The sequence below is a fragment of the Tachypleus tridentatus genome, chromosome 8, assembly GCF_004210375.1.
Source record: "Tachypleus tridentatus isolate NWPU-2018 chromosome 8, ASM421037v1, whole genome shotgun sequence".
Lineage (NCBI taxonomy): Eukaryota > Metazoa > Arthropoda > Merostomata > Xiphosura > Limulidae > Tachypleus > Tachypleus tridentatus.
Window position 1 is genome coordinate 64,548,151 of NC_134832.1, and position 25,295 is coordinate 64,573,445.

A 25,295-nucleotide genomic window follows, 5' to 3' on the forward strand; every position below is an offset into this window, starting at 1 on the left:
TTACAGTATGATTGTAGCTATTTTAAAACACTTTTAATACAACTTCTGTGAGCTTCTGATAAAAATAGTTTTATCACATTTCAATCTGTAGCCCGTTGTACTTTGCTCTAAACAAACATTTTGATCAATAACAGAACATAGCAGATCATTTGAGTTCATAAATATAATCTGTAGTTCAAGAAGTAAGGATAAATTCATGTACTTAATAGTGTGGCAAAGTACTATGTGCACGTTTTTTACTAGAACTCAGTAAAATTCTAAAACGCTTTAAGTTCCTCACAACATATTCAGTCATAATCTGACGCTTAACACTTGCTGCTTTCGGAAAGATCACAGTTACGGTGTATACTCCACCGGAGTTAATGTTTCATACATGATTGATATAGATAACGTTTGAAGATATATTTTGATGCTGTTTGAAGGTAGATTATGATGTTGTAACCAAGACAACCTGGTGAGCTCCGAACGTTACTTACAACACATAGAATGTGATGGAAGGATACTATAAACTTTCTTATCAGAATCCCGTATTTTGTAGTTGTGAATGGATTTTTTAAAATGGTGTTGCTTTTTCAACGTACAACTACTATAATAAATTTATTTACATTAAAGTGATATGGAAGTAGTATTATAAATGCCAAACGTGTTTTAAAGATAAAATAAAAACTTTAATGGAAACTTTTTACAAATAAAGTCAGAAATTAAGGCAAAAACTACTAAATTATGTTTTAGATAGAGGGCATCACAAAGTTTTTTTTTCTATTTTCCAGCTGTAGGTGGCACTCGCATATTTGGTGTTAAATAATATTTCATTATTCGAATTTTCAAACGGAGTTTTACTAGGGTTAATTGCGCATTGCGAACGAATACAATAAACGTATTCTTTTTGTTCCAAATAAAAATATAAACTAAATTTTTCGTGTACTGTCTAAAAATATATGTTTTTATATTATTCTTAATGAAGTTGTTTGAGAGTGTTATGTTACAAACAAATTTAATCTACCTAAAATATAACGCATTCCTTATGTCTTATGTATCGACCATTGTTTCGATAGCGTCATATAGCAGACGAGTAGTCTGAACAATAAAATTAAAATAATGCCTTTGAGTGTTTAATAAATACACAATGATTTTCACCTTTATACTCATAGCATACAGTATGAAATAACCATCCTGTATTGTTTTGTGGAGTTTACCAAATGATTTGATTGTTCTTTTCTCATTCACGTTAAAGGCTTAAGATATGATTTACGAACTTTTCTTCTGTATGAAATATCACTTTATTAAGAATGAACAAGTACAAAATATTAAACAAAATTAATAGCAAAATGATTTCATAGTGACACATGATCAGTTATAACCCACTGAATTGCATATTCGCCACGATTATTGAGGTGAATTATCTTAACAGCCAGTGTGATGATAGTCAGAAAGGTAGAAAGAAGATTATATACGAATAGATTGGAAGCCTTTTTCCTTACATCTTATGATTTACATTGGCTCTTTCAATATATCGTTAAAAGTATATATGCTCTAGTTCACATTATTCGCATTTCCAAACGGAATTTTACTTGGGTTTACCACATGTTACGGGGTAATCTACCATTTTTGGTGAGGATTTCCCCTCTCTGGGTTTAGACATTCTTGAATAATTTTACTTTATATATTTTTTGGAAAGATGGTTTTCGAATATACTGCTAACATTATATGTAGTAATTAAAGACTAATGGCTTATTAGTTACAGTTATGAAGATGGACTATTTGAAATTTTATAAATAAACAAAATATTATATCAAGAATTGAGCTGTGATTTTTAATACTATAAATTTATCTTAACATTGAAAATGTTCCTCTTTCAGGCATTATGTTCAGAATAAGTATAATGAGCAATAGAATGGGCTTAGCTTCTAGGCATTAACATCATTCAAATTGGTGCATTCGTTGCATGTAGCCAAGTTTTACATCAACTATGTTGGAATAGGCTTGAGAAAATTAGTGTATACGACTATTACGTAACTGTGCTCAAAACCTTCTAAAATTGCTATAATATAATAATGTCTAGAGAAAATAAATTTGGATAAAGTGTATAAATTTAAAAGTTTATGAAGGAATGACCTTTGTTTGTTTGTTTTTTGAATTTCGTGCAAAAGTACACCAAGGATATCTGTGCTAGCCGTCCCTAATTTAGCAGTGTAAGACTATAGAAACAGTAGCTATTCATCATCACCCACCGCCAACTCTAGGACTACTCTTTTACCAACGAATAGTGGGTTTGACCGTCATATTTTAACGCCTCCACGGCCGAAAGGACGATTACGTTTGGTATGATGGGGATAGAATCCTCAACTCTCAAATTACGAGTCAAGATCCCTAACCACCCGACGACCATGCCGGACCACAGAAATAATCTATTAAGAGCTTTCAGAATAAATAAAATGATTTGAAAACTTGAAACATTTTACCAATAGTTTCGGTTACTGCAACAATTTTGGATTATATATATATTTGTCAATGCCTAATACCTAATTAACTTCGTGAAACTACAGTTTAAAGAATATTTACGTAAATCATGACTAGTTTTAAATATAAGTGGAATGAATCTAATAAGCTAGATTAATTCTAAACAGAAATATAAAAATTCACATGAATACTTGAAATTAATTTCTAGTTATGGATTGGAACTGATCCTTTAAGTGACGTGATGTGTGATACCTCAGCTATTTGAATACTCTCAGTTTTTCCCTAAAGAGGAAAGGTCCACCTTTCGAAAGCGCTCGAATTATAAGGCTTTTATTTCATGTCTTTCATTCTTGAACCTACGTGTTTTTTTAACATCATGAATAAACACCCATAAAATATTTTAAAATTACCTGAGAGATGAAATTTCATAATAAGTTTCTTGAACCAGGATTGCCACAGTACAAGATTTTGCTGTAAAATATACACTAACAACACTTCAACTTCAGTTGGTTAGATAAAAATGGTGTTATAACTGTTTAAAATTGAGTTCTGTTCGTTCGTCACATTAGATAACTCGAAGGTTTTCCCCGTTCGTCAGCTTTGATTTTATGACCCAGACAGAAATTAATGTCTCATGAACGGCAAACAGTTTTATCTGTTCAACTAATAATTTGGCTGTCGTAAACCAAAGGTATCGCTGTAAGTACCTAGATCTAAAAAGTTTTATTAAAGTTTTCTCTTGATAAAAACCGCAGTAGGTTTGTTCTGAAATCAACGTTTAAAAGTATCTGTCACTTATTTTCCATATGTTTTATTGTAACAGTTCTATTATATTTTCCATATCAATGTATATTTTTAATTACCTTGGACGGTAATTAACACTACGCATTAATCACCCCATTTGTATAGCAGTATAAAACTAAACCATTCGCATAGTATGCTAATTAACCAATTAATATAACAATATAAAGCTGTTGGAGTTATTCAAGTGATGCAATAGACCTCACAGAGCCTCGATCTCAATGAAATTTAGCAAAAATGGGATTTGTAGATCAAAAACTTGACAAATCAAAAGTTACTTCCAAAGAAACTTAATGGGAGTGTATTAGAGACATTTGGAGGAAAATCCCAAAGGACACTTTGATTAAATAAGTTGCAACAATGCCCAAAAGACTATCTGCAGCTATTATAGCAAATGGTGGACACAAAATATTAACTGTTTGCCGAACTCAATCACTTCCACTGAGTTTCTGTTGAACTAGATATGAAGATTTATAAACTTTTGATGTTTCACCTGTAATTTAGCTCCAGTTGTTCGTTGAAAGTAGCCTAAAACCTGTATTTGTTACATATTTCTTTTCTTTCACACTAGAGATAAGATTGTGAAAAGCATCTGTGACGTAGAAACCTAACGTTTTCTTTGATTGGTTGTATCCTTTGTTGTAAACTGCAGTTTCACCTGTTGAAGCTCATCAGCACAGCTTCAGCTAGCAAAACATAAAGTACGACATCGTATATATAGTACCGAATAATGATTCAGGCAGAAGTTTTAAAATTATTCAAGTACCTAAATTATTTTAGGATATTTTATTCGTGATTAAAAAGAACCTAAAAAGCACATTATTGTTAAGTTGTACAACTTAAATAACCCGTTCAGCACGAGTTATATGCGACTTAATAATTTTACTCCATATATAAAGCACAAAAAATCTGTAGTTCTGTCTGTTTGTCCATTATCTAACCATTTCTAAGTCGCTGGGACAATCTCAGCCAAATTTTTGTGGGATGTTAGTCTGGAAAAAGGGACATACTAATTGAAGTGTTCAACACATCCACCTCATTATTGCTATTCCAGACATTTATAATCTTTGAGGTAAGATTACGTGAACTAGTGTAATAATATATAAACTTAAGAGTGATTTCTTGAGTTATACCCACTTTCTACTTTGACCCGTGACCTTTGAACTTCGGCCAGTAAGGCAGTTCTGCAACAACAGCTGTTAATTAATTAATCGCGTGAAACACTATGGAAGAACATTAAGAAGTAGGTGTCGAAAGCGAGTAATAGAAAGCGCTCCTACCGCCAAATACTTTGGTATCTCTTCCCATAGAGACATCCTGACCATCACACCGTGTATACCATGTTTTAAGCACATACGTATTTTGTTATTAATACTTCTGCAAATAACGAATATTACAATAATATGCTACAAATACATTGTGTCAAAATTAGGATTTCGGATTGTTCATCATAGCATGCATACACAATGTTTTTTTTAAGTTCATAACCGGGACGAATCTACAAATCACTATATAATAAAATCATACACAAAAGAAGCAGTATTAAAAAATTTGAACTTGGGTAAAGTGTTATACAAACATTATGTCTTGACTATTTCATGCTGACCTCAGCCACAGTACTATATTTCATCTCTTGTAAGAATTTTTTGTAATATTTTTATTACGTTGTATCTGTTTCACTACAGCTCCAAATCTCTGTGACTTCTAGGAAATTACTATATTTCTGTAATCGTATATGATGCATCTAATGTTAAATTAATTATAATAGAAGATGTCGGATCATTTTTAATTATGTGTGGTTGAAGATCATAATTTTTTTTTGTTTGCTTCTTGTATTTACTTCTTTTCTATTTTTTTTACTCTGAAATCATCAGCCTTACTTGTGATTGGTTTGTTTATTCTTGTTTTAGTTTCATTACTTAGCAACCACTTTCCCATAATTGTTTATAGGCAGGGAGTGTGTAGTTATGTTCAAGAAATCATGGGTACAAAACACCTGAATCTTGTCTACCAATAATTTCAGTTTTGTTCTTGTATTGTAGCGCAGCGGATTCTTACCAGCTCTAATGTATAATTAAATACAGAACTGTCTTCGACACTCTTGTATGCCCGAATACACTTATACACCACTTATGCTCTCATATGTTTTCTTTTCACATTTAATTTCGTTTCAGCATGTCTTGTTTTTGCGTGTACTTGAATTAAATTTTCAGATATAATATTTTCGCTCCATTGTTTCGTAGTTGTTGATATATTTTGCCCACTTAAACACGATGACGTTAAACTTATATTTTGTACGGCTATTACTCGGTTATAGAGATGCTAATTCTTCGATTTCTATTCTCAATATATTTTTATTCCTTTAAAAAAACAACTAGATTTCAGCCTAACGAGATGTTTCTGGGAAATTTTAAAGCCAATTTTGAATCCAAATCAATTATGTGCACAAAAATTTAGAAAGGTGTATAACTTGTCTAACGTAAAAAAATAAGGTGGTTAGTGTGCTCCACTCGTAATCTGAAGGTCGCAGTCTCGAATCCTCGTCCTACCAAACATACTCGCCCTTTCAGTCGTGGAAGCGTTACAAGTCGTGGAATCTCTAATTGTTTGCAACCTGATTTACTTCTTAACTCTTTCAAAAAACGTAAAAGTAACGAGTGGGAGAGAAGTTAACAGGGTGAATTTTAATAAAACTTTAAACATTTTCATTTTTTCTTTTTCTGAGTAATATTGCTTCCTTTTCCATGAATACTGCTTTTAATCTAAAAATGATTAAGACATTATCTAAACATGCATGTGAAAGAATTAATTATCTATTTGATTACATTCAAACTTTTTTAATCACTTATTTCTTCTGGTTTTCATGATATAGAAAAAAAATAAAAATCTTACATGGTAATTGACTTCAAGCATATCTGTTCTTGCTGTTGTTAGTTCGTCAGACTGTTAGTAATATATTTTTCCTGTCAAAAACCATTCTTAGTTTCTAGTATAATGCACCAACTGCTCCTTTAATTTACAATAAGGCATTCACCAATGATTCAAATCTCGCAGGCATTGATTCTTTGCCAGGTTATTGTGCTTTAATAACGATTTAGCTGATGTATTTCATTAACATATTATTAAAAGTGAATATTTTAAAAGATGTGTACTTATAAAACTTTTTGAAAAAGTCTCAGATTTTATATAAAAAACAAAAATATAATTATTCTAAAACCGTTAGAAAAAGCTAATGACGAATATATTCTGAAAATAAGCAAAACAAAAAACAACGTTAATCTGATTAAGAACTTTCATGACTGGAAAACTCACCTTTTTATATCCATTGAAAATAAACTTAATGTCTTAAATATTTCTGTCTAGAAGATTTACCTTTGCGGTGAAGCAAAATCATTTACTAGCTTGAAAAAATATTTTAATACATTCTGCAAACAAAGCTGGACGTGATTTCGCAATCATCTCTGAAAAGGCTTATGCGCTTTGTAACGTAAAAATAAATCAACATTGCTAAACGCTAAATCAATATTAATTCAACTTTATACGATTTGTGTATAATTACCAAAACAAACAAGTTTTCCTGTTAAATCATTGCTATTACTTAATCAAATCTCAAATGTTCTAGCTAGTAATATGATAAAATCAGTATATGATAATTCTTCATATAAATGCCACTGGATTGTCAACAACTACATGGATCATATCTGTAAAATACCACTTTTGCTTTCATAGTGCAACGCTAAATTGTGTCCACTGCAAAGAACCGAACCCCATATTTTAGCATTACAAGTTAATCGCCGACCTACTGTAGGTCAACAATATGACAAAAATATTTTAAGTTGTTATATGTTTACCTCGAACTTAATTTTAACAATTGTGAAAAAATACAAATTTGAATGTGTTCCAACTACTCATGAAATGCGGAGAATATGGATCTTTACTATTTTAATAATTTCCTCATGTTACTGTCACCAGTTCTGGGTTAGTGTTGTTTTACCTTTCGTTACAAAATTTGTTTTCTTTCAATAAATTAAGATTTGAACTAACGGTCTCTTCCATTTCCCCTGTGGAACTGGATCGTGATGTGACCAACAAAACGTCAGTTCCGTGTCCGCTTATTGATCCAAGTATTTAATTTACCAATAGCAGTTTAAACTTAAACATTTGTGACAAAAGAAAGGACTTCAAATAAATTCAATGTGTTCTCCCATGAGTTATGTTAGTCTAGAGCAAATATAGATGAAGTGCATGTTAAACTATTAACCTAAGGACAATGTTAATGGCTACAGATGTTTTCACTGTACTCAAAAACTATAGCTTATGTTTCAACAAATACAATATTACACTTTATAGAAATGTGCATATCTGCAAAGATAAGTTTCCTGCTATTTAACGTGTTGACTTTCTATCATCTTAACTTACACTTGTCACGAAGACGGACGATATGGACATGATGTCACGTGACTTTGTTCCTCATTTGGCATTGGTTTTCAGTTCCGTAATCTTAAGAACGGGTGTAATATTATTATTTTCATCGTGATGACGAGAAACCCACTTGAAGTAAAAACGTATCTCAAGACGTATGGGTGTTAAAACTTTAATCAAAGTAAATTACAGAACAACGTTTCGACCTTCTTAGGTCATCTTAGGTCACCCAAGAAGGTCGAAACGTTGTTTTATAATTTATTTTTAATACCCATTCCAGGCGTGTTAAGAATACGTTATTATTTTCTATTTTTTATAAGCTTATTTGTTTATTTTACTACATTTCGCGTATGAAATAAAAGAACAAAACCAAAAAACGACATGAACTTGAAAATGTGCTTTTTAAAGTTATAGCATTTTGCTTGATATATTTTATGATGATGATTAGTTACATACACTGCGCCATTATTTTCATGTGATATGCTGTTTCCTATTCAGGATAAAAAAATAAGGTTCCTTTTGAATATGTATGACTGGGGATGATAATCCATTTTATCTCCTATCTTTTTTGTTTATTCTTTTGTTTACTGTTTTATCCTGAAATATTTATGTTTACTCGTGTGTTATTTGATTTCGTTATAGTGAATCTACCTTTCCGTAATTAGCTACTGACAATGAATATGTCATCGTATTTGGAGAACAAGTAATTTAACCCGACCCTCTGAGGTTTTTTGTCCGCTTCTTACTGTACGGAATATTCTGAATAACTGAAGAGATGGACAATCTTTAACACTGTTGGAATGTTAATACACGGTTGTATTTGGTATATAACTGAAGAGATGGACTATCTTCAACACTATTTAAATGTTTGTTTGTTTGTTATTGAATTTTGCGCAAAGCTACACTAGGATTATCTGCGCTAGCTGTCTCTGATTTAACAGTTTTAGACCAGAGGAAAAGCAGCTAGTCACCATGACAACTATTGGGCTACTCTTTCACCGACGAACAGTGGGATTGATCGTCACATTATAACGTCTCTAAGGCTGAAAGGGCGAGCATGTTTGATGTGACGGGAATTCGAACCCGCGACCCTCACATTAGGAGTCGAGCACCTTAACCACCTAGCCATGCCTATTAAATGTTAGTACACTATACTTGGTTTATAACTGAAGAGAAGGATTACCCTTAATACTATTTGAATGTTAGTACACAGTTATACTTTCTTTCTACATGCATTTATATTTCTGTGTGTTTCGTCGTTGTACGTATTTGATAAGATTAAATTTTAAGTGCATTAAAAAACAACGAGCAAACATGTAAAAAAATACTTTTCAAAACGGAAGAAAATATTGGAATGGCTGATATTAAACCTTCAAAAACAATGTAAACAAAATAGTATGATGGCATCTGTGTCATCTCTACATAACAGCACAGACAAGAATTAACACATAGCAATATATATAACTATTCATTTACATCTGTGTTTAATTCATCCTATTTTTGTCTGTCAATATTCTACTACATTGTGTGCCCGTTACGTAGCAATGATGGAAATGGGATCACTACTATGTTGCTAACTGTATCTCGCCGGTAGTAAGTCTACTGATTTACAACGCTAATATCAAGCGTTCGGTTCCTCTTGCTGGGCTCAGCAGATAGCCCGATGTGGCTTTGCTGTAAGAGAACTCACAATGTTTATTGTGTTTGAAGAACTGATGTTAGCCTATCCTATATTTAATAGTTTTTCTAACTTGTGTTATATATATATATATATATTAGTTGTGTATTTTATACATATACAGTTATTCTTACTGTGTTATATATATATATATATATATTCGTAGTTGTGTTGTATATACACTGCTGGCCAAACTCTTAAGGCCAATGAACATAAAGACAAAATACATATTTTGAGTTGTTAGACTCGACCACTTATTTGAGTGGAGCTTCGAAAGATAAGATAAAGGAAAATAAAAATAAAAAACTTTTTAGCATTTAATAGGGAAAATGTAAACATTATGAAATTAGCCTAAATACTAGCTGGTCAAAAGTTTAAGACCATACTGAAAAGAAGTCCTAAACAGGGTATGAAATGCCGAACAAGAGGTCTCAGTAGTGAGTTGCACGACTGTCATTGTGATTACTGCGTTTACAGAAGGCTGGCTGGAATGTTATTCCAAGTGGTAAAGATGGCTTCACGAAGACCATGCACTGTTTGGAATTGACGTCCATTTCTATATACTTCACTTGCTATCCACCCCCAATCATTTTCAATGGGGTTCATTTCGGGCGAACACGCTGGATGGTCCAAAAGAATCACGTTATTCGCCATGAAAAAGTCCTTTGTCCTGCGGGCATTGTGGATTGCAGCGTTGTCCTGTTGAATGATCCAGTCATTTCCACACAAGCGAGGGCCTTCAGTCAATAAGGATGCTCTCTCCAACATGCCAAAGTAGCCAGCTGCTGTTTGACGCCTCTATATAATCTGAAACTCCATTGTTCAATGGAAGGAGAAAGCACCCCAGAATCATGATGGAACCTCCTCCACTGTGTCGTGTAGAAAATGTCTCCGGTGAAATATCCTTATCGTGCCAGTAACGTTGGAAGCTATCTGGAAGCTAAATTTTTACTTATCAGAGAACAAAAGCTTCGTCCACTTTTCTACGACCCATGTTTGGTGCTTCTCAGCGAAGTTTAACCGAGCTGTTTTGTGGTGTGGAAGGAGACGTGGCCTTTGAAGACGTTTACGGTTTTTAAAGCCTTTCTCTCGTAGATGCCGTCTTATTGTTCTTAAGCTGCATTCTGCGTCCGTAAGGGCCTTAATCTGGTTCGACGATCGGCTGATGTCTTGCCGGACAACCCGTCGAATCGTTCTGGTCAACGCCGGCGATATTTTCTTGGGCCAATCACTTGAAATTCTCATTCCGTATTCCTTAGGGTCTTTTAAGAAATTTGCAATAGCAGTTTTACTACGCACAATCTCACCAACGATGGCACGTTGAGAGAGACCTTGCTTTTGCAGATCGACAATTCTGCCACGTTGAAACTCTGTCAACTTTTTAGACTTTGCCATGTTTTAACCCAATGTACCACAAGAGATGTCAGTGGGAGATGTTGACAACACTACTGCTTGAACACAAATGACTAAATTTCGTTACCTGTTTACCGATTAACGCTTCGTTTCAGTATGGTCTTAAACTATTGACCAGCTAGTATTTAGACTAATTTCATAGTGTTCACATTTTCCCTATTAAATGCTAACAAAGATTTTATTTTTATTTTCCCTTTTCTTATTTTCATCTTTCGAAGCTCCACTCAAATAAGTGGTTGAGTCTAACAACGCAAAATGCAGATTTTTTCTTTATGTTCATTAGCCTTAAGATTTTAGCCAGCAGTGTGTATATAAATAGTCGCAAATTATTACGTTGTAAACCTGATTTTTTCCTACAAATTCAAAACAAAAACAATGACAACAATAAACGGTGGTAAAAAAAATTGAGCAAAGAATTTTCTTTAGAATATGCGTCACTAATCTGGAAACAAATATAAGACTACACAAAGGAATGTTATATGTAGATACACTCGTTTTGTTAGTTCCGAGTTCACGAGCATGAAAAGAAATAAAATTATAAATTATGATAAGTATTTCAAGTTTAACAACTTGATCTAGTGCTGATGTTGTTGTTTTTTGTGTGTGTTTGCTAAAGTTTCAAATGATTTGTCATTGAAAATAATGAGTTACATTGAAGTTATAGGTTATCTTTGAGCGATAAGCGAAAACTGATATTGTGGCATGTTACAGACTGAAATAAATAAAATATATACAGCGAACTGGAATATTAACTTATGCTAAAATAGAAAACATATAACTTAGTCAAAATTTTAAAGCCAGACAATAACTTAAAGTCAATAGAGAATACAGCCGTTCTTTTTTCTTGTTCCCTTCACTAAAAATGATATGTGGTAATGCATGTCTACAAATCTTTGTCAGAAATAAAAATATGAACGTCACCATATTTGTCCCATACTTGTATTTACTTTCTTTAATCTAGTAGCTATATAAGATGAGGAATCGAAGAGATCCGACAGACATTTCTTGACGTTTGTTATGGCGCACAGTAGATATAGTCATGTTTTTTATGTATTTCACTTCATCATTATGTAAAAATGTCTCTAAAATGTTTTTTTCTTCTCCGAAATCGATAAATCACCGCTCTTATGTAATACGTAAACATTATAAATAGCACACGTGTATCAAACAATGATTGTTTACAAAGATTTCCTCTGTCTTCCGGATTTGCTTCTCATAACTCATTTTTGTAAAATATCATGTATCTTTTTTTTTGAATATTTTATGTAAATTTGATTAAAAATCAAAGGAATTCCCATTAACGCCAAAAAAGAAGTTTGACGTTTGCTAAACTGCGTTACAAAAGCGCTTATTACTTCCGCTTTTAATTGACTTTTGGAAATTAAATTGCTAAATACTTTTTTGCTGCTCAAAAGCTGATAATTTAATACCTTAAAGCATAAAATCATTAGAGCTACATAATGCCCGTTTTTAACTTACGTATAAGTAATGACATTTCTGCTCGAATAATAAATAGTACATAAAAATACCGGTCGTACCATCTGGATTAGTAAAGAGACCTTGCTGTTAGATTTAATGTTTGTATTCCTTGATGTGACTAATATGATGCAAAACAAATGGGTTGATTAGGTTTTGATGTATTTTACCTCGTAACCAAAGTGGTTTCGGATGGTATTTAAGTTTTATACATGTCTGTCTCCTTACGTTTTATAGAACTAAAATTCAGTAATACTTGATTTCCTTAAACTATCTTATTTCTTGAATTCCAAAGGTCGACCTGTTTATCGATTCTACTTTATTATTCCGATATACTGTTATTGACGAATAATAATCGCTGTCTGGTTAAGAAACTTTCTGTTCTAACAGCACCTGTTTTAAAGATTTACTTCATTTACAGTTTTCGATCACGATGATTCATTTTGCGAAAGAGTGCCCAGGCCTGAACCTTCAATTATCTCAGTGAAGGTCTCTCCTTTGTCAAATTTTACTGTTAATTTCTAAAAGCAATATTATCATCTTATTTCTACGCAATTAATTTTCAGAGAAAATAACAAATTTAACCCGTGTTTCCAAATGACAGAATTAAAACATAGACTTTTAATGAAAAATGATTTCCCGTTAATTTTTCTTATGATTAATTTTAAACATAAATTTACATTTTTAACATATTCAAATGACAAGTATTGAGACCGAACATTGATTATTCTCTTACTTTCAAGCAATATTGACAGTAGTAACTATGGAATATTTTATTAATAAATTCAGATACTTAAGGCTGATTCTAAGCTTAATTATTTCAATATCACTACCACTTATATGTCTCTCCTTATAGAATTGCAATATAGGTTTGGAATTTTGCACCATTGCGAATAAAGATTACCTACTCTTCAAACTTTTTAAAATTTTACCTGTTTCAAGTTTTATGTAAATATAATGAAATATTAAAACACACACTTGTCCCTTTGTGCTTAACTGTACATCCAAGACGAAACCTGTTATTAGGTTTGTTTTGTTGTTTTTTTTTTAAACAAGCACAAAGCTACACAATGGGCTATCTGTGCTCTGCCCACCACGGGTATCGAAACCCGGTTTTTAGCATAGTAAGTCTGCAAACATACCGCTGAGCCACTGGGAGGCTCTGTTATTAGGAAATAGTTCGTTCATGAGTTTGATAATGAGGGAGTAAACAACTCACTTTATTTTAATAAGATATTTTATAGCAGTATATATTATTTTATAATAGTTTCGATGAGTTGTGCATCAAAGACATCTTTTTTTTTCCCCAAAGGTATAGTAATCTAGTGTAATTTATATGAACAGTAGTTTTGAATACCTGCTAAATCAGAAGATAATGTTGCTTCGTTTTAATTCAGGTTTCGTGGATTAGGAGGAAAGACCTTCATGTTCTGACTGTTGGCCGCTTCATATACTCCAGTAGCGACAAATTTCAAGTTATACATCGTGATGACAGAGATGACTGGATGCTACAGGTCAAATACCCCCAGAGGGAAGATGCTGGTCAGTACGAGTGTCAAGTCAGTACTGTACCAAAGAAGAGCATGTTCGTGACACTAAACGTCATTGGTACGTAACAACGGTCATTTTAAATATTGTTTCTTCGCGGTCACTTAAAACTTACAAATGAAAGTCAATGATAACGAACGTAAATTGTTGCTTTGTTTAATATTCAGTGAAAGATAATATTGTGAGCGGGTCGAGCGTGACTTAACGGTTTGCGTCCCGTACTATTAATCTGAAGACTCATGGTTTGAGTCCCCTACCGTAAAATTTCTCTCCTCATTTTGGAGTCGTTGATGCATTATAATAGTAACAGCAGAATCCCTCTAATTAATTAGAATGACTAAAGTGTTAGCGACTGGTTCTGTAAACCAGCTTTTTACCTTTTAGTATATCAGTACGAAATTGGATGCAGATGGCGGAAGTAGCTCTTAAGAAACTTTGTACATATATCTCAAACGCATAAGTAATAACTCGAGAATATAAAATATGTTTATGTTTTGTATCCGCAGTATATATAACTACATAATGTTTGTTTTTTTATTAGAGAACATATTACTCTTATTCATGGTTTAGGTTTAGAAACAGTAAACTCAATGAATTCATTATTGCTTTACTACTACTATTGACTGACGATATAAATCATTCTTGAAATTTCAGTGTTTTGGTTTACGTCGGTTCATTCGTTTTCTGCAGAAAGATCTTAAAAATAAACCTAGAGAAAATTTAAAGTATGTGCATGCTTCGTAAACTGAACAAAACAGAAACCAACTGCGTTTATTCATACATACAATGACGACAGACATGATGCTTATATAACAGCGACACAAATTTATAACATCCTGACAAGACAACTAACATATTTTATTTTGTATTTTACCAAAAGGTGGTAAGATTTTTATTTTTCGATACAAAAAAGATAGATATACATAGAACTAGGTGAAAAGACAAAGTTAGATTAATAGTATATTTATATAAGTTTAAGTAAACATTATTACTGAACTTGAAAATTATGTAAACTTAACTGTGAAGCACTTTCTACAAAAATTTTACAATGTGTTTGATAAAATAACTAATGTAAAAACAATTAAAATAAGATTTTGGAAAAAAAAAACTTAATTGAATGACAGAACTCAAAATAACTACAGATGAAAAACATTTGTGATAAGTTTTTTTCCTGGTTTGTTTTCTATAAAGCTACACAATAGATGCTTGCAATAATCACTCCTAATTTTGAAATGATAAACAGCTGGTTATCTTCACCTACTTCCAAATTTTGGGTTACTATTTACTAGTAAAGAGTGTAATTGACCATCCATTATAACACCCCTGGTTAAAAGTGAGAACATGTTAGGTGATGACATTTGATACCGCGACCTACAGGCTGTGAATCAAGTGTCCTATCTACCAACCCATGCGACCTACAGGCTGTGAATCAAGTGTCCTATCTACCAACCCATGCGACCTACAGGCTCTGAATCAAGTGTCCTATCTACCAACCAAAGCGACCTACAGGCTCTGAATCAAGTGTCCTAACTACCAATCCATGTGACCTACAAGCTGCGAATCAAGTGTTTTAACTACCAGACCACTCCATATCACCAAGATAATGAAAAGAATTATACTATTTATTTCAGTACGCTAATTTCTATTTTTCTTTGCTTTTCAGTTTCATTCCCTTAGTTGTTTTCTCATATTTTATTCTCCCTTCAATACCAATATTTTTAATTCGTTTAAAGTTTTATTTGGTTATTAATGTTGCATCTGTGAAGTTAAATGTTCACTATAAACTGTAATGAATTTCTTATTGACTTTGTTTGGTACACGATTACCTTGAATATGACATAAACTACGACTTTTCCGTTGGTACATAATATCGGGAAATTGTCGTGTTACAATTTGAAACGATCGCTTTCCAAGTGTGTAATTAAAGATAGTATTGAGAAATTTCATTTCGTAAATCATGCAATCAATTACCGTGTTGTATATGCATTTATTGTTTTTGTGTTCATATAGAAAAGGTTGAGTATGTTGCGTTAAAACGAATTTAAAATATAAATCAGTAAGTCACGTGACAACTATCCATATAAAGTCTCAATGTAACGTATCAGAGCTACATCATGACATCATCTGGCATTTATAGGTAGTGTGATAGCGTTTGAGAAGGTTATGTAACAGCGCTATTCGACACAAAATATCCGTATGAGCATATATCTTGTTCTTAATGATATTGGAATAAAAATATGGATTAATCTGGGGTAAGAGGACCACTTAAGAAGATATCTGCTACAGGTAATTTCGCAGTTAACGGTGGTAGATTAAATGCGGTGTCGTGTAACAGGTGAAAATTCACGAACACAAGGGTCAAGTGACAAAAACCCGTCGATGTACTTCAGGTAACAAAAGTGTGAAACATATTTATGAAGAATATTCGTCTAGATAAATGAAACAAAGCTGTTCAACATTCGCATGCTTCAAACATATGTTAAATGGAACGGATATTCAATAAAATTTTGAGAACTGCTTGAATGGGTAGTGGAAAAAATTTATCGCAGATGTACAACGTTTGACAAGCAATGGACATCAAATTTTAAATGTGTTACTCTATACGTAGTTATACCAGTCAGGTCGCAAGACGTGGCACATTTTGATTTGTTTTGTGCGATAGGACTGTTAAACGGAGTCTTCGTACGTTAATCAGATTATTGAAAACTTGCAGGGAGCATTAGAAAGCTTTGACATGGCTCTCTTACGATGGAATATTTTGGAATTGAAACTATGTTGCAGAGTTACTGGCAAAATGCAAAGCCGTCAGATGGAACATTATTGGACGTGGTTACACAGACAGACTCTAAAATTGTTTTATTGTGACATTCTTAGCCTCTGTAAAATTATACACAACAAATACAATGGTTCTTCCTTTATTGACATAAGATCAAATTACTTAAAAGTTCTGCATTTTGTAACTGGAAATTAGATGATAGAATTCAGTATTCTAGATTTTTGTTACCAATAACATGTTATCATAACAACATACCATTTTTAAAGTAAAACAAGATATTTGTTGATATTATTACGGAACTTTATATATATATACATTCATGAGATATGAAAGAATCGAAAACATATCTCATAGAAAATCTTATTTTAAAAACGTAGAACTAACTAAAAAAAATTATTTCAAAATTTTCTCACTCACGCATTAATTTATTTATATACTTTTGAGAATTTCAAAAATAATGATACAAATAATACGCCGGCCCTCAAGAACATTGTTATTTATAATAAAAGTTCTACATGGTTCTATGGTTCTACATAATTTGAACGAATAAGCATGTAAAGGTCCGCACAGGCTTAACTAAGTTAATACTTAAATTCATGCAATTTGTTTTTTCCAGATACGTATAAAGTAGTTTTGGCTGTCATGTTATCTCACAATGTAAGAAATTTTAAGTTTAATAGAAGAATATTGGATTACACGATATGTGGATGCAAAATATATGCAAATTAAAGATGCAAATCAGTTTAAGTGTTTACCAGGTAAAAAATATACATTTTGAAATGTTAAATATTAAGTACTGTGTGGAACCTTTAGATGGTAGTCCACTATACATTAAGTGTCTAAAACACGTAAAACAAACAGTGAAATAGACAACTGAGGGTTCAAAAAGGCATAAAATCATTTTACCAAGTAGGTTCGTTGTAAGTCAAAATTGTCTTATTTATAATTTCTTTATGATTTCGAACGATATGTAGAAATATATAATACACCACTATAGACGGCTATTCGTTTTTGTTCAGTGATCAAAATTTTCTATAAACTTTGATATGTCTTACACGAATTCAAAAACTGAATCTTATATTTCTTTCAAATGCTTTATGGAATACCGTAACTTACTTATTACACTAAAACTTATCAGAAGGAATAAGTCCACCGTTTTTACTGGAAGAAAATTTCATTATATTTAAAGTAAAATTACCTACACCTACTTAATCCAATTTCCTATACGAGTTGTGTGTAAATATTGATTTTGCATGGGTATTAGTGATATCACTGATAGAGAACTATAATGTGATTAATTTGATTATTTTCTAAACAGCGAAACAAGCTAGCAGCTTGAAACCATTCTCCAAGTCTCCAGGAATCTTAAGTCTTTCTATATCTTGGATTAGAGCTTTAAACCTAATTGAAGGTTTAGGAATAAAACAATATGACAAAAATGTTATAAGCTCTGTCTGTTAGTTTTTATAGAAAAAATTAATTTGTGATTTTCATATAGTCGAACGACCACTAACTTCTGATGAAATTACGGTTATGTCTCGTGCACTGAGACGGTCTTGAGTTATATAGTCGAACAACCACTGACTTCTAATGACATTACGGTTATGTCTAGTGCACTGAGACGGTCTATATTTATATAGTCGAACGACCACTAACTTCTGATGAAATTACGGTTATGTCTCGTGCACTGAGACGGTCTATATTTATATAGTCAAACGACCACTAACTTCTGATGAAATTACAGTTATGTCTAGTGCACTGAGACGGTCTTAATTTATTACAGGCTTCTAGAGCTGCCCAACAAGGAAGTCATCTGAAAGTCTCACGAAAAATGCGCTTATCAGTGGGTATTCCCAAATAAAAGCCATGATTTGCATTAGAAGCACTATTTCATTCTTTATCAGACAAATAACCCCAGCAACATAGTTACAGCATGTTATATTTATATTTATTTTAAATATTGGATAATTTAAATTATTTTATTATTAAAAATTTATTTGAGTTTGATAAAAATGGTTTGTTTTGAATTTCGCGCAAAGATACACGAGGGCTATCTGCGCTAACCGTACCTAATTTAGCAGTGTAAGACTAGATGGAAGGCAGCTAGTCATCACCACCCACAGCTAACTCTTGGGATACTCTTTTCCCAACGAATAGTGGGATTGACCGTAACATTGTAACGCCCCTACGGCTGAAAGGACGAACATATTTGGTGCGAGGGGGATTTAAACCCGCGACCCTCATTTTAAGAGTCGAGTGCCTTAACCATCTGACCATGCCGAGTCGATAGAAATGGAATAACCCTAGCATTTCTACATCATAACAGACTCTACCGATTCAGTTTTTTTTTCGTTTGAAATGAACAAAAATAAGATAGAAGAAAATGAATTCTCTCGAAAGTTATTATTGGCGTGGATGATTTTTACCTAAGGACAATTTACACTTTTCAGGCAACTACCTATTGAAGAACTATATGTACTAATTATTCACCTAAAATTAAATTAATTTTCGGCGTTTTAACAGTTAGAGTTTGTTATATTAAACTCTGAGGGGATTTTATTTTAGTTCCAAGTTCGTCTCCATTATGAGATACAATGATATAGTACTAAAGTCTAAGATAACTTTAGCATGTGCTTCATAATCGATTTAAAGCAACCAGTATCACCACATTATTTTCTTGGGTCTGAGGTTGATTAAAGTATTGATTACCGATTCTAATTCTAAAACGTGGGTTACAATTAGGTCACACATTAGGCTAACATACTACTATGTTCTTGAGTTCTGCCAATCTAGTTCAGTCTATAGTTCAAATGGAGTATGGATGGAGTCCACGCAAGGAAACTTTAAGATGACGATTATTGGCTGCAAGTCAGCGATCTCAAGTAATAATGCGTAGAAAAGCAATTATAGAATCAATAAAAACAAACAATTTCTCAGATAATTAGCGAGAACACGATGCATGGGTTGTTCGGCATTCAGTTTCTAAGGGAATAAAAACGATATTAACCAGTGATGTAAGTTTTGTTTCTAACTTTGCGTTGATTTCCTTACATTGTCCGATACATGTGGCTCTTTAGAAAGTCGTTCTTGATACTTTTACAGAATTATATTTTGTTTTATCTATTCTACGAGATTTTCAATTTTTTTATACTATTACGATGTACGATGCTCTTATTCGAAAGAGTTATTAAACAACCCAATCTCTAAAAGAGACGTTTTAGATATAGTTCGTACATAACACGTAAAATTTTAAACCTTCAGTTAATGTGCTGCCATCTATCGCAAATATTATAAATGGCATTTAAAATATTCCAAAACGTCTTTTTCAGGTTGTTTAGGCAGAGTGTTCACAACAACATATAGCTGAATGAACAGCAAATGCGTGCTGTAGAAACGAAACTATAGACGACGAAGTTTGAAAAGATTTCTGTCTTTCGTCTTCAATATTTCGAGAATAGGCAGTTACTCTTTATTCAATTAAATATTCCAAACTTTTGTTAAATATTTAAAAAACACGCATTCTATTATTTGTTATACATTTTCACAAATAAATCTATTCAGTAAAACAAAGAATAACTTTGGTTTTGATTATACTTGCATGTGTCCAATTTAACATAGTATGGGAAAATGACATAACATTATTTATAAATGAAGAGTATTCATAAAAACCTATACTTTTCCATACCATCAATATTTGCAATGCATCGTTACAATTGGCTCTAATGTTGTGCTTTAGTAAAAAAGCTTGTATTTGTTTTAGATTTCTTTTTTTTTTCTTTCATTCATTCTTATCAAGTCAGATTTTCGTCTTTCTAAAATATTTCGGCTTGACATGGCCAGGATAGTTAGGGCGCACGCCTCATTATCTGAGGGAAGCATGTTCGAATCCCCGTCATATCAAACATGCTCGCCCTTTCAGCCATGGGGGGCGTTATAATGTGACGACTAGCTGCTTTCCCTCCAGTCTTACATGAGAGACGGCTAGCATTGATAACCCTCGTGTAGCTTTGGGTGAAATTTAAAAAGAAAAACAAGAAACAAAACCATTTGTTTCTAAAAACAAAGATTTATTAGGTAAATTCGACCTAATTTGTCAAGAAATATTCATCTCAGTAACAACGTGAGACCTCTGACATCACTTCCAGAATAACCAATCACTTACCTTCAAGTTATTATTTCTATTTACACTTTTACAGGCTTTTGTTCAGGAAATATTCATGGAGAATTAGTAAATATGTAATTTCTGCATGACAAGTTTAAGTGTTTTTGGAGTTAGTGAGTTTCATGCAGTGGTTCTAGGTACGTATTGGAAAATATTCAGTTTATTGTAAATCAGTTATAATGTTTCCCCACCATGGCTCAATGATAAGTCTGAGAGTTTATAATGCTAAATATCTGGTTTCGATACACGTGATGAGCACATTACAGATAGCCCATTGTGTAACTTTCTGCTTAATAATAATATAATTCTATTGATAAAGGTGAACCATACGGTTTATAGCATTTAAGAGTAACTTTCATGTAAATTATTCAACATATAAAATACATTGCTACAATGTTTCAGGTGTCTACATATTTCTGGATTTGATCACTGATATGCATTTATGCTTGAATTATACAAACTAAACACTTATAAAATATCTCGAAAGTAACAGTTTAATATTGAGAAAACATTTTGTCTTATTGCATTACGTATTAACATCATAAACATACGATATTATCATATACTCATAAAAATCTGGTTTGAATTTCTCGCAAAGCTGCTTGAGGGCTCTTTCCGATAGCCCTCCCTAATTTAGCAGTGTAAGATTAGAGGGAAGGCAGCTAGTCATCACCACCCACCGCCAACTCTTGGGCTATTCTTTTACCAACGAATAGTGGGATTGACCGTTACATAAAACGCCCCCATGACTGAGAGGACGAACATGTTTAGTATGACGGGGATATCGAAGCCGCGACCTTCAAATTACGAGTCGAGTGCCGTAATCACTTTCATAAACGTTCAGCATACTTACACTTGTGGTGTAGCTTTGCGCGAAATTCAAAACAAATATACACATTTTGACTTTTATTGTATGAGGATGGCAATCACATAGGAACTTTATTAACTGTTGTCCCAAATACACAAAATAAAAAGTACTAACAACGTTTATATATTTTTGTTTAATGCTTAAGGTTCAATGCATAAAACCATTTAGATTTTCTCTGAAATAAATATAAAGGACACAGTTTTGCAAGAAAATATTGAATAGGTTTTAATTTGGGTTCAGTTTTCCTTTAGTAAATGAATGTCATACTTGATCAACTTACTCAAAAAAGTGCGTTGACTAAGTTATTGTTTATGTAGGTTTATTATATTAAAACGCCTTAGAATGCTACATTAATGTATTTTTATCGAACTGTACTGATAAACGTTATGCACCTTTTGAGTTGCAGGCCTACGATAACGATTTTATTTGTTTCATTTTAGTGAGTAAAGCCAATATTCTAGGTGGCCCTGTCGTCTACATCAATACAGGCAGTTCTATCAACTTAACTTGTATAATTCAAGAAAGTCCAGTACCTCCTGACTACGTGTTTTGGTACCACAACAATCAGGTAATCAACTACGAGGCTCACAAAGGTGTTGAAGTACAGACTCACAAAAACCCCAGGGCTACCAGTACATTGTGGATAGAGAAAGCTCAACCTCCTAATTCAGGGAATTACTCGTGTGTACCTTCGAATGCTGACCCAGCCGAAATAGCAGTACATGTTCTAAACGGTACGTCTATATATCTTTCTAGATTGAACGCTTGTAAAATCTCATGAAAACTATCAACGGTTACTCGAGAAATTAAAGTTTTAAGTTTTTAAGTTCTAAGAACTATAGAGTTTTAATATGTTTCATTTTCTTTCTATTACATATTTTTTGAGATTCTGGGAGTAACTGTTTAATTTAAAGTGAAAATATGTAAATGTAATACCATCTTAGTTGAATAAATTATATCATTAGATGTTTTCATGTTGGAATCTACTTTAAGTGTTTATCAAATACAAAATTCCATTCGCCTAAAATTAATATTACTTTGATTATTGTTAATATTCAAGAATATTTTCTTTAATATACAATTACGGTAATTTTATTCTAAGAAACTTATGACATTTATTGACCATAAATTTTAGTATTTTGCCATACACGATTATGTATGAATTCTATGAAAACAGACCCGTATGAATTTTTATAAGAAACTCATTCACTGATTAAAGATAACTGAAATAATAGATTATAAAATAACAAATAATTCAGTTCTAATGATAAAAAAATCACTAAAGGAGATACAAACGACTTTATTCAATTACAGTGGAACTTCTTTCAAACAATCTTCTTTTTTAGTTAACTTCTATACTCTGTACCTTTACACGAAAGTAAAGTCATCCAATTCAAAATTAACAAAAGATAATCCCAAAGGAACATAAATTATGAATAATATTGTGACATTCAAACTCTAATCAGAAACTCCATATCTTTCTGTGATAGGTAAATATAGTTACTGAAGACGGCTCCATATAAAGTTCATATTGCTATAAGTATCAAAGTAGTAATGCGTTTTCTTTGGCAAACATTAGAAAGCAAACATAATGAAACTTGAACTTTACCTGCAAATAACAAAAAATATTCAATTTTTGAATCTTGAACGCCTTAAGCTGTATAACAAACAGATTTACAATAGTTATTAGTGTATTAAATAGAACACTAGCACAGTAAACACGTAAAATAGTTAATTAAATTAGTTAAATAATTTATCAACCTTCAGTATATGCACACAACCAAAACTCAGGCGACAAATGACTTTACACACTATAGAGTTGTACAGCATACATGCACAATCACAATGTGTATATATACAACGAGAGAAGAGAATGCACACCACACAAACATACATGTGGACTATTATTTGCACATCCCATAATATTATGGTGAACATCCACACAAAAACCTCTTAGAAGTATATTTTTTTATTTTAATCTACCTGTTTATCTAGTGTACGAAATCCTGTTGCCTTCTCAAGCAATTGAAAAAGGAAGAACAAGTTGTAAAGAAAAAATAAACACACAAACCTGAAGAATATCTGATTCTTCTGCTTTCGTATAAACATATTTTACAGTGCATGTATTGCCTCAAATAATTCGATTCACCATAACCTCTAGTCATTGTGTAATAAGCATAAATATGATTACACCATACCCATTGCTACTTTAGTTCCTTAGTTTTGAGTACCCCTATTTTATACTTTCAATTTTTTAAATATATTTTTAACTTCTAATATAAATGATTGAGTTAATTATATTAAAACAAATGAATATGTAATCGACAAGACACGTGACAAACACAATCGATATAAAGATGTAGGGCCCGGCATGGCCAGGTGGGTTAAGGCGTTCGAATCGTAATCTGTGTGTTGCGGGTTCGAATCCTCGTCACACCAAACATGCTCGCCCTTTCAGCCGTGAGGACGTTATAATGTTTCGGGCAATCCCACTATTCGTTGGTAAAAGAGTAGCCCAATAGTTGGCAGTGAGTGGTGATGACTAGCTGCCTTCTCTCTCGTCTTACACTGCTGAATAAGGGAGGCTAACGCAGTAGCCCTCGTGTAGCTTTACGCGAAATTCAAAGACAAAAACAAAACAATAAAGATGCAGTGGAGTAGGATGTATAAGAACTACATTTTGACATTGTTTGGTGTTTTATAATCTTATATAATTACACCAAAATTATTGCTTTTGGGGAGAGGGTATAAGAATCCGTTTCAATGCAAAATAATTCATGCATTGAGATCGAAACCATGTGTTTATATCGAAAACGGAAATGTCTGTTATGCATATTAAAGTTGCATAATAAAGGAATACGAATAAAATAGAACCACCAACATTATCCCAAAATAAATCTGCAAAAAGTACGTGATAAACAGCATGAGATTTCATGAACACAAAGACCAATGGCAAAAGCTATCCATGTTCTCCAGGTACACAGTATAATAAAAAGGTATTTCCGTCTAGAGTAGCCATATAAGTTGCATGCACATACATTGCTTTCATTATAAATCCGAAAACTGTCTCATACCTCTGATAGTTGGAGAATGAAACAACGATTCATGCTATTCCTTATAAATATAAACCAGACAAGTCGCTTATAAATTTCAGTGCGATTGGACTATTGAAACAGCCGTTTTTCACGTACAATAGGTGGCTTAAGGTATACTCACAGAGAATAGAGAAGTGCTTTGGACATGACTGCCTTACAATGGAGCCTTTTTCAATAGAAACTTTGATATTGTGAAGTACAGTAGGCAGATAGGACATGACTGTTTGTTAATTCACTTGAATAACATCATGTATACCTAATGAGTTAAACGGCTAGATACTCCAATTTTTAGCAAAGTATCCTTTAATTATGAGCAGTTAACCAAAGGAAAGGCAACCATTTAACAACATCAACCGCCTGAAGATATCTATTATAATTCAGTAGGCTTGTAAAACCAACAACAACAAAAAACCTGTACAAAAATAAATATTTCCAAAGTTCTTTTGGTAATACGATTAATCGACCATAGTATGAATTTAACTTATTATCACAAATATTTTCATTAAAGATATCAGGTGAACAGAAAGATAATTTGGAAAATTCGCACGCAAATAAAAATGTAGTAAAATAGTTTAACTGATTTCTAACAGATAGCA

At 32.5% G+C, this 25,295-nt stretch overlaps 1 protein-coding gene across 2 annotated transcripts in view; it reads left to right on the forward strand.

Annotated features, from left to right (window-relative positions):
- LOC143222542 (kin of IRRE-like protein 3) overlaps positions 1-25,295 on the forward strand; it is a 242,325-nt gene that overhangs the window by 209,248 nt on the left and 7,782 nt on the right. For both annotated transcript variants that reach the window (XM_076449161.1, XM_076449162.1), the window contains exons 3-4: positions 13,648-13,858; positions 22,045-22,338. In XM_076449161.1, coding sequence (XP_076305276.1) covers positions 13,648-13,858; positions 22,045-22,338 — 505 coding nt within the window. The remainder of the gene's footprint in view (positions 1-13,647; positions 13,859-22,044; positions 22,339-25,295) is intronic.